The sequence below is a fragment of the Pavona decussata genome, unplaced genomic scaffold (assembly GCF_977016875.1).
Source record: "Pavona decussata unplaced genomic scaffold, jaPavDecu1.1 SCAFFOLD_64, whole genome shotgun sequence".
NCBI classification, from domain to species: Eukaryota; Metazoa; Cnidaria; class Anthozoa; order Scleractinia; family Agariciidae; genus Pavona; species Pavona decussata.
In genome coordinates, this window is record NW_028145484.1 from 6,397,501 (window position 1) to 6,415,331 (window position 17,831).

The 17,831-nt window shown below is 37.9% G+C and overlaps 1 protein-coding gene across 1 annotated transcript in view; it reads right to left on the bottom strand.

The window, feature by feature from the left end:
• Nucleotides 1-17,831, bottom strand: part of LOC146478788 (polycystin family receptor for egg jelly-like) — a 32,703-nt gene that overhangs the window by 9,838 nt on the left and 5,034 nt on the right. The window contains exons 2-16 of the mRNA XM_085112409.1: nt 13,653-13,757; nt 12,053-12,381; nt 11,810-11,951; nt 10,893-11,002; nt 10,613-10,671; nt 9,448-9,605; nt 7,869-8,601; nt 6,634-7,249; nt 5,817-5,984; nt 5,275-5,394; nt 4,993-5,181; nt 3,855-4,088; nt 2,312-3,034; nt 1,513-1,749; nt 1-1,146 (exon numbers count right to left, since the gene is read on the bottom strand). The exon at nt 1-1,146 is cut by the window's left edge and continues 123 nt beyond it. Of these exons, the coding sequence (XP_084968535.1) occupies nt 1-1,146; nt 1,513-1,749; nt 2,312-3,034; nt 3,855-4,088; nt 4,993-5,181; nt 5,275-5,394; nt 5,817-5,984; nt 6,634-7,249; nt 7,869-8,601; nt 9,448-9,605; nt 10,613-10,671; nt 10,893-11,002; nt 11,810-11,951; nt 12,053-12,381; nt 13,653-13,719 (5,031 nt within the window). The 5' untranslated portion in view covers nt 13,720-13,757. The remainder of the gene's footprint in view (nt 1,147-1,512; nt 1,750-2,311; nt 3,035-3,854; nt 4,089-4,992; nt 5,182-5,274; nt 5,395-5,816; nt 5,985-6,633; nt 7,250-7,868; nt 8,602-9,447; nt 9,606-10,612; nt 10,672-10,892; nt 11,003-11,809; nt 11,952-12,052; nt 12,382-13,652; nt 13,758-17,831) is intronic.

The window sequence follows — 17,831 nt, forward strand, 5'->3', positions numbered from 1 at the left end:
CAGGACACGGATCGCCTTCAGTTCTTTCTTGCGTTGACGACGCGCATTTTCCAGCTCTTCAATTTCTAGAATTCTTGCTTCTCTTTCGCTATTTTCCTTACCCTCAGTAGGATTTTCTGGAACGAATAATTGCGATCTGTGAATTTCGTCAATATCCAGTGGTTTTCTTATGATAATTGACAAGATACACACCATAAACAATACCTTGATGGGTTGAATAAGGAATATGTCTTCGAAGAGTGAAAAAGTCATTGCTACGAGCCATTGATTGGAGGTTTCCGCTCCCCAAGATAAGCTGTAAAATACGGTAAATACAGCACTGGTAAACATGACAGAGAGACACAGTCCCCAACCAATATAAATAAAGAAATGCGGGAGACATCCTGCAGATGATGGCTGGTCTCCAGTTTGTTTAATGTTATTAAAGATGGTTACAATCAGCAAATTCACTGGTACCGCAACGAGGCCACTCTGAATTCCTATCTTGATCTCTGTCCAACTCATTGTCAGCGGCCCAATGTGAAATACATCGGTAGCTTTGACACCAAAACGATAAAACATGGCGCCTGTTACCATAGCACAGAAAATGATCGACATGCAGCACGAAAGTCTCTGACACCGCGTAAATTGATTGTGCGGAGCCTTGGTAAAGAGTGAAACCCAAAGGTGTGAATCACCGAAAGCTTTCTGTGTCCGTGAGTGAAGCACATTCGTAAACTCTAGCCGATCGTCGTTAGATGCAGTTTTCAACTCAATTTCTATTTTTCCGTCACCTTTTTCCACAGCAAGCCATCGATTTGCAATAAAATGCCACTTTTCGTTTGTCTGCATATCCTCCACGGCGATCTCAAGAAGAAACCATGACGGGCTATCCCCAGAGTTGTCATGCCACACATTTAACTTAAATAAGACTCCTAATGATTTCTCTAGGGTCACTTTAAACGAGTTCACACTGCCTCGAGCAAAGAAAATCTTCCGTAGGTTGTTATTCGCAAATATGATGGGTTTTGAGATATCATCTTCGCCATATAGTACCATCCCTATGTTGGCAGTACTGCCTGAATTCCTCCAGGCGCCAGTTTGTATAGAAATAGAATAGGTAGACCCTTCGCTCTGGCTGTCCGAGAGGCCAAACTCTGGAACGACCTAAAAATAGCGATGTCAGTAAAAATGTTTCTTGAGAAAAATGCTGTTAGGCAGTAAACATTTCTGGAATTCGTTGTTTTTATTATTTGTAATTGTTTATATGTCTATTAATTTATATGGTGCTATGGAAACGAACGTATTTTCTTTGTTTTTGTGTAACTCCTTTTCCTCGTCTTTCAGGCTTATAATCTCAACGATTAAGATTCCTATTTGCCCACATTGTCCGCGGTTCAAGCGTTTTCGGAATGGGTAACCTGCATAGCTGGCGGGATGTTGGAAGAAGGTGAAAGTTGGGCAAACAAGCCGCGAAGCCGCGAGGGGAATGGGAAAAAGGCGATTTGAAATCCCCGGGAAATGAAGACTTACCTTGAGCTCGTCATTTTTATCTGTGCGTCGAGCAAACATCAAACCCACAAGATAAATCGCCATCATACTGCAGACAGAAGCTAGTACAACATAGTTTCCAGTCTCCCCAAAACTGCCAAATTCTGCCCAAACTTTTTCAAAGTCAATTGGATTTGGGGCCACAAAGAAGTCTCCACCAAATGACGTAAGATGGTTACAAAGACAATGGACTCTTCCGGGAACAGACTCGGGCCCAAGCTAAAAAAAAGGAATTGAGATAAAAAAAAAAAAAAATAGTTACATCATCCCCTTACCATATAGAAGTTTTTTTTTCAATTTCTATCACCATTTTTGTAATTTCCAATTCTTGGGGCACTGTGAAATTTCCTTTTAAATGAAATGGTAAATTTTTCTAGTCAGTTCTGGATGTTTGCGTTTGTCTTCTATGCTGTTTCCACTCATAGGCAAACCAATATGAAAGTAGACCAAAGCGGGCTACAATCCTAGCCAATTAGGCGTGTGACACAAGCGGAATCTTTTTTATCTGTATTGGCGTTTTTTGTAAACCAACATCAACATCTTTGCTGTAGATCGCGTATTAACCTGATTCCCATGATCTATTCAACTTCACACTTCAACAGTTGTAGATAGAACTTTTTATTAACAGTTCTGATTGACAGCGTTGTAAGGGGTGAGAAGGATTGTCTCACTGGGGCCACTGTCCCAATTATTCAGTCAAATTTGGACACTCAATACGACGAGGGTCAATATCAAAATCATCAAACATCAAATTTATATACTAAATTCTTGTAGAATTTACCTTGCATCCTCTACTAGACCATTTGTCTTCTTCCTCTGACCAATAGAGACACGTTCCCATGGTCACTGAAAACGTATAGTTAACGTCCACGCGCGCGTCATACTGCGGAGTGACAGTCATGGCAGTTGGGGGAGGAGTGGTTGGGGGATCCTTGACTTCCACGCAAGATCTCTTTCTTCGTTTCTTAGTGTCAGAGCAAGATCTTCGTAACCTAGCAACTGGGGCGTCTTTAGTATCAACTAATCTGATACCGACATAGTAAGGACCTGAGTTGTTGCTGGTAAGTTTGATTGTATGGGGGTCAACGGTGCAGCTGTGTAAACTTTCAGATTTATTATTTAACTGACAGAACGAAAAATCTGGCAGCAAGGCCATCGATGTGTAGTTGGTAGTATTTGGTTGGAATCCCCGCCCAAAATAAACGGCCAAGCGCCGTCCGTCCATGGTGGCGATTTTCAGAGACACAAGGTAAGCCCTTGATGGTATTCTGAGTTTGTGGTACTGGATGGCTCCTGGCTGTAAAAATAAGTGACGAGGCTGTTTCGTGGATGTCGAATGCTCTTTTTTTAATGTGTTTGGTATCTGTATTACTATTGGCTTTGTGAGGTTTACAATCTCAATCACCTCACCTCTGCTGGTTCTCAAAGTGATATCAATTACCTTGGAACGGATAACTGATGAGGTTGCATCCCATGTGTACGGATTAGCTTTAAACGCTATCAGCTGAAATCCAAACCCAGAAGAAAATTAAGTGAGTCAAATTCCTCAGTATGTAGGAGATGAGATTAATTCATATTACCGTTTTCTTTATTAAACGACTCCCTCCCTGTTCTGCACTAATGAATCCTGGTCTGGTATATTTTGCATCCCTCATACATTTTCCAATATTGCTTTTGTCGGTTTAATTTTATGGGACGAAAATCTTAAAATTTGAAAGAAGGGTGTTTTAAGGATTACAATACAATACAAAAATTTACTTAGGCACGATGAAAATATAGCTAAATAAAAATAAACAAAGAAATAATACAATGATGGCTTCACTTTGTCGCAGGAGTGCTCGATGCAATAACATGCAGAGCAAAATATAAATATAAATTTAAGATAGAAAGTGTACCACAGTTACTCGAGTTTCACGCACTAAGCGATCATCAGACTAAATAAAAATACGGAATTTACATTCTCTATTGACTGGTTTACATATTTGCCATGTGGGAGTCCGATGTGCAGAATCATTTATTAATATGTTTTATAAAGAAACTTTAAGGAGTTAGCTGCTCTAGCTTCTCTGGGGAGACTGTTCCAGAGACAAGCTCCACCGTAGGAAAAACTACGTTTTAGGTTTGTGGCATGACATGTGACAAAAGTGTTTAAAACAAAGAGATAGGTTTTACTGTCACGCTCTAAGGGAGAGGTTTATGATAAAAATGCTTTTGCCTTGCCAATTCTTGCATTAATTTGATTTTCCTTCAAACTAAAACACGGGCGCTCTGTTTTAGTTCAAACATCAACAGGTCTACATCGGAAAACCAATTTCTTTGCTTACCTGTAAGGAAAGACTCTCGTTAGTGTTCGGAAGGATTGCCTTGGTGGAATCAGGTATTAAGACACTGGTACTTCCCTCGCTGACCATTTGTCCTCCAAAATCTTCTGGTTTTTCTTTGTAGATCACAATATCCATAAAGTTAGACTTAACTACTGTGTCCTTTTGACGGATGGATGATAGGGACTCACCGACTTTTCTGGCTAATTCAACCATCTTTAAGCTAACCCTTCTACCCTGCGGCATGAGAGATGAGGAAGTATGAACTACAGTGTACGCTGAACAATCATTTAATATAGGAGGTGCAATTATATAGTTTCTGTCATAAAAGGTAACATTGTGTTTACTGCTTAACTTTAATATCTGCAGATAGGCTAGGCTATCAGAACAGTTCCTATGTCTGAACGAACAATATTAAAACCTTCTGCTTGAAAAAACTTGTATTATATGTGTGTAAGTGTTGCATACTAAATAATAACTTATAGTGGAAAACAGACGTTGGATTTCAACGAATTAAAACTTCAAAAAAAAAACTGAGAAGGTTAATTTATGTTTTTGAAGCCCCAGAGTCTGAATATGTTCTTAGTAAAGGCTATCTTTCTTATTAAGCAACTTTCAAGGACTCAGAGATGCTCTTCTTGAACTTTCCCGAGACCACCAATTGTGCAAGAAGAACTGGGCCTTGAAGGAAGTGGAAACCGCTAGACAGGTGGCGTTACATGTCCTTGGGGTCACCTCCCAAGATTTGAAAAAGTTGTAAGAGGCGTCTAATTTCCTGGGTGTGGGAAGACTTTGTTACGCCTACATGTATTTGGAGACTCAACATTAGGTCTTGGAAGGGTTGGGTAACCGCTGACCAGAGAGTCAGCGTCCAAAGAGGGACGGGATTGAGGGGTGGCAATGTTGGCGCAGTTCGATAAAGTGGGTGTTGGTTGTGTCAGTAAAAATGGTCCTATTCAAAAAAAGGAAGTTGACGTCTTACGGAGGCCTCATGCATATACCACTTAGTCAAAACTTAAGAGAAAGAATGACAGTCCGTGTTGATGATTGACATGAGCATTAAAATCCGTCATGCATTCCTCCATATGCCCCATGGGTGGTTTTTCAATCAGAACTGAAAAAATGTTAAAGTTCCACTCACGAATGCACGTCTAGACTTGTCTTTGGTCTCCAGTCTCGCATCTCCTGAAGACACCTTCAGCAGACTTCCAATGCTGTTGAGAACAACCGAGCTGACATTCTGTGCAAGCTTTTCATCGTAGGTACTGTTCAAGGGGAATTGGGAAGCCATGAAGTTTGTAGCCTCGACTAGAAGAGTCTCAGCACTTTCCTGTTAAGGAAACAAATAAGAAAATAGATAGCTAGATAGACAGCCAACCAGGCAGACAGACAGATAGAGAGGTAGAAAGAGCATATAACTTACTTGGGACATCACTGACACTGTGCTTTTGTTTTCTGTTGCCCAGATAACCATAGCAGCGACTTTTGTCACGTGAACGGCGCTCTTGACTTTAAGACCTGCCATGTCTTTCAAGATGACCCCCTATCATAAATACAGAAAAGCGATAATGCTACAGATTTAGGATTTGCACTGCTTCACCTGAAAATCCGTAGTCAACTAAGGTGTTTCATGGAGTTAACAAAGTTGTTTGTCAGAAAATTTGCTTGGTTCGCCGAACGAATTAGTGATATTTGAGTCTTCACTTCCTGTTTTACCCTTTTTGTGTTCTTTTGTTTTTCGGTGCAATTCTGCTCTTCGATTTTGCAAACGAACGTCGAAAAGGGGGAAAGTCGAAACGGCTGTCCCAAACATTGATTCTCGCATTCAAATCCAAGACAAAAATATTTTGGGCAATTGACCCATTTCCTGTTTCCCCTCTCTGACGATACAGCTATTAATATTCAATCCCTCCATTAACATCAAATAAATAAGTAATGATAGATAGATAATTAATAGACACTTACTGCCTTTCTGTCAAATGTTTCATCATCGAAGCTCTTCGCTGTTGACATTAACATAAACCCCAGTTCGGTCGCCCGGTCAGAATCTTCAGCTTTTACGTAATCACGAATGACGCCAAGTTGCTGACCAACGAATTCATCGTTAAAATCAGAATGCTTTGGTGGGCGTACCTAGACAAAGAGTATACAAGAGTCGTCAACAGACCATTTGGAGTTGGCATTTGTCCAAGGCACAGTAGTAATAATAATAATAGTAATAATAATAATAATAATAATAATAATAATAATAATAATAATAATAATATAATATTAATATTATAATAATACTAATAAAAATTATAATTCATTTAGCTTTTATTATATATTTTGTACAAAGTCTAGAGAGATTCGCTATTCCTACACGTAGTTTGGGCCACGTTTAACGCCCCAGTCTATGTATAATCTTATGGCATACATAAGTTTTTACAAGTATCATAATAATAATAATAATAATAATAATAATAATAATAATAATAATAATAATAATGATAATAATTTTTTTAACTTTATTAGTAGAAAAACAAACAACAAATACAGAAAGGTGATTAAAAATATCGGTATCGGAAGAAAAAGAAAAACGCTTCATAATAATAATAATAAGAATAATAATAATAATAATTACTTTAGCAAGTTTTCTAACTTCTTGAAAGTGCAACTAATTTATTTTCTTATGTAATTATCAGTTATTTACATTTTGGCTGATTAGACCTTTTCCTGATCCAACGTAAACTGGTGCAGAGTTTTGAAGGTAAGATTTAATGAAATTTGCTATTTTATTTACCTTAACTGACAACTTTGTGGTTGTAAAATCCTTAAACGAGTCTCCAACCAGCGCCTCCAAGACCAAGGCGTAATCCTTAAGAGGATCGCCAATCGGAAGTTTTGTACTCACATTATACAAATTTCCAGTTTGGATTATAACGATGCCATACTCATTCCGATATCTGAAGTCGTACGTCAGGGGATGATCCACGTCATACCAGCCCCAACACATGATCAAAAAATTTGTTGAAATAGCTTCGCCTTCCCTTGGTGTTACATCACAACTAGCTTTGGAACTCAAACGTTTAGGAGGTGAGTTGACAATAAAAGAAAAGTTTGCTTCAGCCGTCAACTCGTCTTCAAGTTTAGCTGTAACTTTAACTACGTAGTTTATACGTCTACTCGTGTCATCTTGCAATTTGAAGATGTCATGAATCGTCACACGTTTGTTGTCCATTTGGGAAGAGATTGTAATGTTGTAAACTTCCCCAACAAATAAGATGTTGGCAGTTTTGTTTAGTAAATGTAAGGTCCACGTGTAATTAGATACTCTTCTACATTGTTTTCCTCGACAATAAACCTCAAGATGCAATCCATCTTGCCGACTGACCTTTTTTCCACAATTTGAGAGGCACCTATAGAGAACAGTAGAGTCATGCAGGTTTAATACATTCGTATATGATGATGATAACCAGATAGTCTTATAGCTTAATTTCTTACAATGAAACAGAGCGACAACATACGTGTGACTTTACAAGACAGGTGATAAGAAGAGATGGATTTTAATCTGATGTGCAAACCTTTAAAGGCTGGGGTAACCAAACCGAAAAAACGCTAATAAATTCAATAAAAGTTCAAACTTATTGCTCTAAACTACCCAACGCTTTCTTAAAATACGTTAAAAGCATCCTTTGTACTGTATTTTTCATTCAATTCATCGGACAGAATTATCGGCCTCTCGCGTCAAAGGGCAAGGTGAAATACGTCTATGGAATGAATAAGAAAACTGCATTCGTGATAATATGTGGCGGCCGATTAGGTTTTATCATGGTTGAAAGTGTTTTTATTTCTTTTATGTTATTATTGTTATTTTTTACGTCCCAATTATTATGACGACTATGGTATTTCCTGCAAAAGCATTGGAGCATGGCCGTTGTTGACTTTTTTCGATGATTTCAACCCTACAGCTCGGCAGAATTTTATTACATTTATTAGTCGAATTCGGCCACTTAAAACAAGTCGATATATACTTACTTTACAGAGATCGAAACTTGTGGCACGACATAAAACTCATACTCAGCGCTGGCATTTCTCGCGCCTTTGTTCAAAACAAGCTTGAGGATATATTTCTTAGTTTTAACCATTTCCTCTCTGTTCAATTCTAACACTTTATCCCTAGATGATAGAATTCCAGGTCCAAACCCAAAACATCCACCGTGGCTCTTGTTTCTACCGAGTGCAACGTCAACCACTTGGCCAGTTGAATACGCCGAGAATGTTTCACCCTCAAGTCTACAAAACCACGTAAAATGCAATCCTTGAGACCTGTTAGACTTGAGTTCAGCATCAAAAGACTGCTTTGCGCTCAGTTTTATTTTACTCCTCGATTCAGACACTTGAGTTATGTCAGTAATTTTTGCCACAAGCGGAGGGCGAATAACTCTTAAGAAGCCATAGTCAAAGGACATCGATGCAGCATCACCTCTTATTTCAACCACGCATTGAATATAAACGTAGCCAACTCCGACCATTTTTAACGGCAGCACCAATTTGTCCAGCCTCCCAAAGTCTTGGAAGGGGCCAAAATACCCTGTGTCTTCGTCTATTCTTGACAGCCTCCACTCGTAAAATACATTTTCCGTAGGTGGACACGAGCGTTCTACATGAATAAGTCTGTTGGTGAAGTTTGAAACCCAAACTTCCTCAGCGTTTTTTAATGTCTTACTAAGTCTCAAGTCAACCTTTGGCGGAGAACAGCCACATCGTTCTGTAAAAAGTAAAAATCTTTCAGGGGCGTATTGAAGAGAAACATGATTCCGCTAACCATCTTAAGTTAAGTTGTCCGTCATATTTAAGTAAGGTGAATACACTCAAAGGAAGAAAATTAGATTCTTAGTCAAAACTGTTCCGAAGGAAGAGTCCTTCAATGTTTTTTTGGCAACAGATTTTGAACAGCTTCTTAAGCGTCCTTCTTCTAAGCATGGACTTTACGAACTAGATTTACTAACGTTGTTACGACAGAATTTAAACAAAAAATTACTAATGTTAAGATATTTGAAAGAGAAAAAAACTTTCATCATATTCTATGAGTCGCTGTGTGGATAACACTTTGGTTTTGAATAACCTAAGGAAACAACTACAATTTCCATGACATCTCATCCATCTCATTGCTGACACATCAGTTTGATACGAACGTCAATTTTATCCATATTTCTACAGAGAAAACGGAAGCTGTTGTTTATAAACAAATATGACAATAGTTCTCTTTTGACAGCTACTGGCCAAGGAAAACCCCGTGGGCTACAGCCTTAAAGCAGCACGCTTTGCACACAGCACAAAACATCTACATCCAACCAGCTGTGAACTGTCATTATTAAGCTATTTTATCAACTTTTAATTTTTCTAATTAAACTGAAAAGTGAATGCCAAGCCCCTTCTTTATATCTTAAATGTTACTGATTTTTGACGAGATCCTTTTGGAATCCATTTCTCTTTTTTCTTCATTTGCCAGTACCAAATTGTAAAAGGAATATTTAAAGCTTAAATACGGAGATTAATACGTAGATTAATCATAAACTTCTCATATTTGTTTAAAGATTTTGAAGCAACGTACTTGGATACTGAGATTTCATATACTCTGGCTCAAATATTGTTCCTTCTTTTTCTATGGCGGACTTCAGCTTGGTCAACAAATGCTGTTCGCTGGATCTCAGACAGTAAATCTCCACTACAGCTGTTACCAATGTAGAATAAGATGGGGATCTCTGTGGACTAAAAAGTATTCACAGTTGCGAAAACCATGAACAGGGAGTTGGCTGCTAATGACATTGTTCTCACTACGTCTGCCCTGTAAACCTACGAATTTTTTGAAAACTGAGACAAGTTCATTCTGGGACCAGATAATATCTCTAGACAGTGTGCTGAAGATAGGGATGAAACTAGGCCCAGATGAAAGTCGCCGTTGACAATCGGGGATGAAATGTGTTCTATACAGCTGTTTCGACAAAAAAGCGTGAAAGCGTACGCGACAATGCCGAAAGGTAGTAAGGGAAATACCCAATAAATTTTAATAAACGCTCAGAATCCATAATGCCTCGACCGTACAGCGAAGACTTGAGATGGCAGGAAATATGGATTCTGAGCGTTTATTGAGATTTATTAGGTATTTCCAAGACCACCTTTCGGCATCGTCGCGTACGCTTTTACGCTTTTTTCGAAAACCTTTGACGAAACAGCTGTATACCCAGGTATTTCAATTAACAATGTCAGGTTTAGCCTACAACCTTACGCAACAAAACTGAAACATAGTATGTTTAGCTATGTCTCTCGCAATTGGACTATCATTTAAAGGTTGCCAGTGCGATAGAATGAGAGTAAATGTCATAAACATGCACAGATTTATATTCTGTAGGGGTGCGCCTTAGCTGAGTTTGGTAGATTTATTAAGTACCCACACCACCTCGCGGTCTTGTCGCGTAGGCTTTCTGATCCGACAACGCTAACTGAAAAAGCTCTAAAGGATCAAGACCTTTCACACACGTAAACGATAAAAAGTAACTGTATATAGCAATAGCAATGGTAAAGACATTAATGAAGACGATGATGATGTTGATGGTGGTGACGATAATTATTATAACCAAAGTTTTTGTTCCCATCTAAGCACTGGACAGGAAGAGACTGCATGGTATTTCTTTTCCATTGAGTCAGTATGCCATCATTACTTTAGCAGTAAACTGGTTACATTTTCTTTTCACTTGTTGCTTCACCCTTTAATTTACCTTAGTTCTCGTGTGTGAGCATATAGAAATCCCCACGTTGTTCCAAGAACGCCATTAACCTGTTGGCAGGGAGTGCAATCTATGTTAGATACAGTAGTAGGACTAGCAATTCGGAATCTCTGCTTTCTGGTGTACCAACTTCAACAAATCACTTCGTAGTTACCGCGATCTTCAATTCTTTTTGGAATCGAAATCTACCATCTCACACAACTTGTGAGAATAACGTCAGAAAATCTCTCGATAACTCAATAAGTTGTTGAACGTCATTCAATGAACTTACCTCATTAATGATAACTGTCACAGCGTCTTGATATTCGTAGCTTGAAGGATCTGTGTACTTCGAGGAGAAGAATGTGTCCCTCAGCATCAACCAGACAATAAAATAATGGCCTGAAAATCAGATATTTTCATTACATTTGAACTTTTGTTAGGTCATATTAGTTTTGTCGTGGCTAAAAATAGAAAAATGCTGGCCAGACTAGCCGATCGGCTGTTTACATGTATAGACTAAAACATCTCACGACACGTTGAATATGTGGGAACCCTTTATCATGCCCATAAAGTGCAAGGTGGCACTAACGCCTTCATGCAGTTGAAATTTCCACAAAAGTAAATAGTTTATTTCGAATAAAAATCAATCACCATCAACAGATTTGTGGTGTCAGTGGTTCTGGAGCAGGAGAAAGAAATTTATTGCGGGCGAGGAGGAGTGGGAGGACTATTGAACCAAACTACGGGGAAGGAGGAGGAGGAGGAGGAGGAGGAGGAGGAGGAGGAGGAGGAGGAGGAGGAGGAAGAGGAAGGGGATGGGAAGAAAGAAAACAATGCTAATATACAAATATGGCTGATAATGATACAATTAATATTCTTTGCTCAGTTTGAGCTACAAATGAAATGCTTAATGAGATGGCATATAGAAAGGAGTAGTTGAAAACATAGAAAATTATTACATGAGTTCATTTTAAAAGGATGCAGAAGTCACATTGTGCAACTAAATGGAGTGTATGGGATTTCTTGACGGAATTAAAACAAGGAATGCGTGACGCACTGCGCATTATTTCAGATATAATTAATCAGCTAGTCATAACCTAGCCATTTCCTAGTCGGAAAGAAAAGACTTCAGTGCATGAACTTCTTCTTGAATGGAACCAATCATATTATATCTGGGAGCTGTTTATATGTTAACAAGGTACAAACCTCCTTTGCAACCGTAAAGCTCCAGTCTCAGGCCAACGTTGTTGTTTACTGTAAGCGGCAAAAAATACACAGATGACGCCACTACAGGAATAGGGAAATCATTCCGTTTCACAGAATTACTATCTGTGTTTCCGAGAAAGTCCTGAGAGAAATGAAAATAAATTTGAATGATTTTCTATCTTTTCTTAGGCAAAAAAAACATGTGCGCCTCCGTAATACACAGGCTCTCCTTTTCACTCTTACCAAGGCTTTCCCATCAGTTCTTTTAACAGGATGATTGTGTCCAAATGAATTCTGGTAAAATACGTTAAAGCTCGTGACCCATTCAGAAACTCCAGGGTCTCCATATCCCTGAGTAGCTATTGTTGTAATCACCATGTCCTCTTCTAAACGAATTCCTATCATGTTCGATTGTACGGAGGCAGACGGATCGGCTCGGTATCCAAGAGGATTGTGTAACCTCGCATTCTGAGATCCGTACTTGGAGTGATCGTTGTTGTACTCCGATCCACCAAATATCTGCGAGTTTCTAATTGTTTGCCTTTCCATACCGAGAGCTTGGTCACATTCCTCTGTAGGAGGGAATATTTTAAAAATATTACCCAAGTTTTTTTACGGGCTCATCATCAACTCAAACAACACTTTTCTTTTAAATACAAGAAAGTCAAGAAGGCCAAGGGCCAGCCATAAAACAAACTAATCGTGTGTCCAGCCAGTTAGGTTTTCAACCTATCATTTAATCAGTCAGCAGATGCCAATCGTTACTGAGTCCATCTGTTATCTAGTCAACCCACTAGAGAGTCAGACTGTCTGTCGGCTTATTGGTTTGCTGATACATTATCACCAGGAAAGTTAGTCGGTCAGTCAGTCAGTTCCTTCATCAGCTACCACGCCTCGATCTAACAGGAAGATCGAAGGGAACTCTGCTCGTAGGGTTTCTTCCAGTCAGTATGTCAATTACGTAGCAAATTAGAAGAAGCAACAAATCTAAATCAACGATTTATAAAGGAAGGAGGTCAATCCCCTTGTGAGTTTTAAATTATTATTCGTCGTATTGAGTGTCGCCTACGCGGCTTTTCATTTTCCGTTACGACGTCACTATGTCCAATAACAACCAAAACGACCAACAAAACATTTCGACTGACACATTCAAATTCGCACACAAGGTAATATAACAGAATTAATGATAACAACGAACTTTCAAAAGGCAATTATTTCGTCTAACCGATACAAATATATTTATATGCCAGTGAGAGTATCTCATTATTCTGTTCACTTTTAATTTTAGATAAAGATGGCGAAGTCATGCAAAAACATGTCCTTACAAATTTGTATTTTTTCTAAATTTTTTTATTTTTTATTTTCTTCCTAGCAACAAGATATGTTTATATATCAGAATAAATAAGCCCCAAAATGTAGTGCAATTGTGCGTTCATTCAAAACAGAAAGTTGGTTTATCATGAAGCTAAATTCGTGGAAGCTAAGGAAATGGTTATTAAAGTGGTTAAGAGTAGCAATGATTGCATGTAGAAAGTGCCTCATAAGATATGCACAAATTATTCACGCACGACCTGTCCCTTCGCGGCATCGACGGGTCTGCATTACAAGTGCGATTGTAGAAATAACTGTATTGTCCATGTTTTTTGGAGTGTTTACTTTGAACTCTTGTACACTTCTTCTATTTCAAAGAATTTTGTTTCGGATGTATGTCATGCCGTTTGGGGAATTCTCACAAACGCCGCTAACAGCTGAGAGCGATAAGAACTACAGTGATTTAGTCTACAGTTCGTATTGATAATAGCAAGTTTAAATTTTTCTTACCCAGACTGCATTCATATCTTACCTGAACAGTTTTGTTTGCCAACACTAAAAGAGACCAGCACAAGAAACAATAGGAACTCGAAATACATTTTCAGCCCAACGCTTTCAAAGCCCTACTGGCCCTCACCTGTAGCAATGTAAAAGAAACATCAGTATATATGAACATGTGAATATAGATGATAAGGAAAGGTGAACAGCCTACTCTTAATAATACTTGCTTCTTAAAATAAACCGTTCTAAAACCAATTTTATCCGGGACCCGAGATTGCTTGAAATTTCCTGGCCTGTTCGATCGCCCAAAATATATAATCGTAAAAACTGCCTATGAATAGACGGCTGTCGTTATCGATTAACAACTGTCAATTGATGACCAATCGATAATCACAGAAAACATTCATCTAACTTTTTTAATGGTCACTGAATATCGATAATCGATGAGAGTAAGAATTTGCGATAATTCATCATCGATAGTTGGCTGCTTCAGAACTTTTACAGACGGCCACTATCGGTTACTGATGAAACCTGCGGAGCAAGATTCCGGTTCGTTTGACAATGTTCGTCGAATACTGTAAAACGAACCCCTAATAATAATAATAATAATAATAATAATAATAATAATAATAATAATGATGATGATGATGATGATGATGATGATGATGATGATGATGATGATGATGATGATGATGATGGTGATGATTCTACCGTCCCTAGAGATTCTTAACTTAAAGAGAGAGAGAGAGTGGAAATAAGGGAAAAGTATCTAGACCTAGCAAGAGTGATGATGATGATGATAGGAACGTTACCGGGGGTGGATACCTCTTAAAACTCGTCCAGGAACTACACTACCGAGAAAAGTAAGAACCCGTAGTATTGGAACCACAAAAAAAGACTCAAGTGATAAGGAAGTTGTAACTTGAAAATTCATATTAAAAGATAATAAATAATGAATCAAAAGATCAAATATTACTCCGAGAAGAGCCACAATTTATCGATCAGGTGGAATGGACTGGCATATATTTTCATCGATAATTATTTATAGGTTTAACCTTCTACATAGCCGCAGAAATCTTCTCGCTCTTTCATTATTTTATCCGCAGTACACACGCATGATGTATCATGATTCACATGTATCAGAGTTTACCATCCAGGCCACTTGCCGAGTCAAGTGCGGCTTCGCAAAGGACGTGGATTCGAGTTCCGTTCTCTTTACGGTCAAACAACATTGTCTGAATGAAGAATTAGACTTTATACTATACATTATTTTAGTGATTGTAGAAATTTTCATAGCAAATGAACTGGGATTTCGCATCGAAGTTTCAAATATTCATTATTAAAATCAGTTAAAGTATTCATCAAAATTATTGCGAAATTTTGGAGATTCGGATCAAATACTTATTGTCTGTTACCGCTTAACTTCGACATCTCTTTTTTTCCTTATTTCTTGCTCATTAGTCAACAAGTTAGATTTTTCTCATATGACATTATCACGTGTTAATTGATATTTTTGGTCAAGATTTTCTGGTTCACATTATTTACCGTTTTTTTTTTGTCTCTCCAGTCACAGATCATGACAACAGTTAAGGTCAAAAGAGAATCCTCTCTTGTTATGGTCCTCAAGCGCGGTTCGTCGGTTATTTCCCTGAAAACACGACAAGTTTTCCTTAAAGGGAGGGAAACGAAAATACGAGGAAACGAATTTCATGAAATATTATTTCGTAATTTTTTTTCTTATTTCCGCGTACACACACAATAACGCAGAAGGATGTAAAATGTGTCTGTTCGGCAATCCAAAAACATTTTCGCTTCACGAAAGCCGCCAAGTTGTATGTCCGCGAACATCAAATACTGTCGTTAAGACGCAAATAAAAAAACGCTTAATAGAAAATAGATGATGATATTTGTAAGTAAGAGAAGCATATTTATTAATACTTAGAAAAAGGTGAATAGCACTCTAACTTTAGCATTTCACTAATGGCAGTATACTCACACCGTCGTCGACCGTTTAGCAAGGTATCACCTCAGCTTCTCACGCGATTCCTTCCAATATGATAGAACTTTTTTTTACACTGTTATGATCTCACATGTTTAAATATGACTTTAAGATTAATTTTTCCTGTTTATTCTCATTTTTACTGAGATCTCACCAGGTTTCTAATTGAGCGAGGTTAACGCGAGATCTAACAAATCATGAAATAGCCGCCTTTTGTTTGACCTATTTGCAAAGCAATTTTCCGGCATGAACTTCAAAGTGTTGTTTAAATGACATCGCTACAGCTGCTGTGTACGTCACAGTATAGTTTTGTCTTTAAATTAATTCATATTCGTTCGCGTGGAGTCGCAATATGACAGAGAATTCAAAATTTTTTGAAAAGAAAAGTAGAGAATTGATAACATGTACTCCATATGTATTTAATGAAACTGGAAATCTTATATAATAACGGCGCTGAATAGAACGAGTAGAAATTATTTCAGAGGTGCTCTAAGAATTGTAATTATTTTGATAATGATCGTTGAATTCGTCATATAATTACTGGAAACCACGTAAGTCTTAAATTTATAAACAGATGTGGCATTTTAAAATGTTTTGCTTTTTAAAGGCGATTTCAAAGAACACTGTGTCCAAAGAAAGTTCACTCAAAATGACTTAGATAAACACCTACGCTGGGTGTCCGCGTAAGCGCTCCCCAGGGGCATATTGTGTGTCAAACACTTCAAGCTTGTTTAGTGTTACTCATCGAATAAGGAATGTCCTAGGACTACGCCATTGAAATATTTTTTCAAAGTAAAGGAGTAAATTAAATGTAAAAGCCTATGTGGATTTCCCACGTCAAAGCTCCAAGGGGCAGATTGAACTGTGGGCACAAGCTGCCTCTCATGTTTGTTTTAAATGTATGGTATTGGCCCATGAACACAATATTAAAATATCGTTGTTTTAAAACAAGCTAAAAGGTTATAGCTTCTAGATAGTTCCTTTGTGATACCAGACAAGGTCAGATAAAAAAAACAGATTGATTTAGATGGTATTTTTATGTTTCCATGAACTCAAGCCACGGATGAAAAAGTAATTACTCGAAAAATAATAGAGATTTTGAATTACGTTTATGGGAAACGGCAAAAATGACTACGTGACCCTGTTTACCCTAAATTTGCCGCGCGCTGTTTTTCATTTTCTCAGTAAAATCGAGTAATTTTGCGTAAGCATCAAAGGGCAGAATTATTTTGCACTATTCTCATCTGTGTACTAATTTTTTTCAAGAAAACATAAACGCGAATCTCACGATTGACGTTTGCCGTAAACGCGGTTCTAAATCTCTCTAATGTCTAAAAATTTCTTCATTCTAGCCGAATTGTCATAAATATTTGACAGATTTCAAAACTTACCATACTACTTAGCCCTTCTTTTGCTGTTTTTAGCTATGTTATTCGAGCTAAATTTCACTGGTATTAATTTTGAATTTCGAATAATTTTGGCGAAAACGACAGGTTGGTACTTTTCCAAAGAAAACAATGACTGAACGGGATGAGATATTGGCACAAATATCATCATTTTGACAGGTTCTTACATCAGAAAAAACAGAATAACTGGGAAACACGAATATTAAGGTACACATAAAGTTTGGCGGATCTTTGCAGGCGAAACTGCTGTTATCATTAGTAAAGAGGTTTGAAGGTCAAGCTGAGGGCAATGAAAACAGCGCTTAAATTATCGAAAATGACTGTTTTTATTGATTGATTCCCGGAGTTAATAGCGTAGTAGGACAAAATTAAAACAATAATGTCGAGTGTTCCAAACAAATGCTGAATATAGAGGGTGTTGAATGGTGAATCCACACTTGCCGGGAATCGAGTTTCAAAATCCGAGACCGAGACTGTGTAAACTTTAGGCTAATATATTCACTGATCAGAAATACAGTTAAATTCCGGAAACGATATTTTGATACCCAATCTACAAAATTTAACTGAGATTGCGAGACGAGACACTGTAAAATGTACGGAATATTACGAGTGAAGTGTTGTTGCTTGCATACGATGGAATAATTTGAGAATTCGACGTTTGATCAGAAATAAACGTGCAAGCTCAAGAAACTGAATAACAAATCGTCGTATTGACAGAAAATGCACACTGGTGTCATTTAAACTTCAGAGCATGGATGCTTGCACGTTTACAAGGTCATGTTTTGAATTTGCTGGCTTAATTACA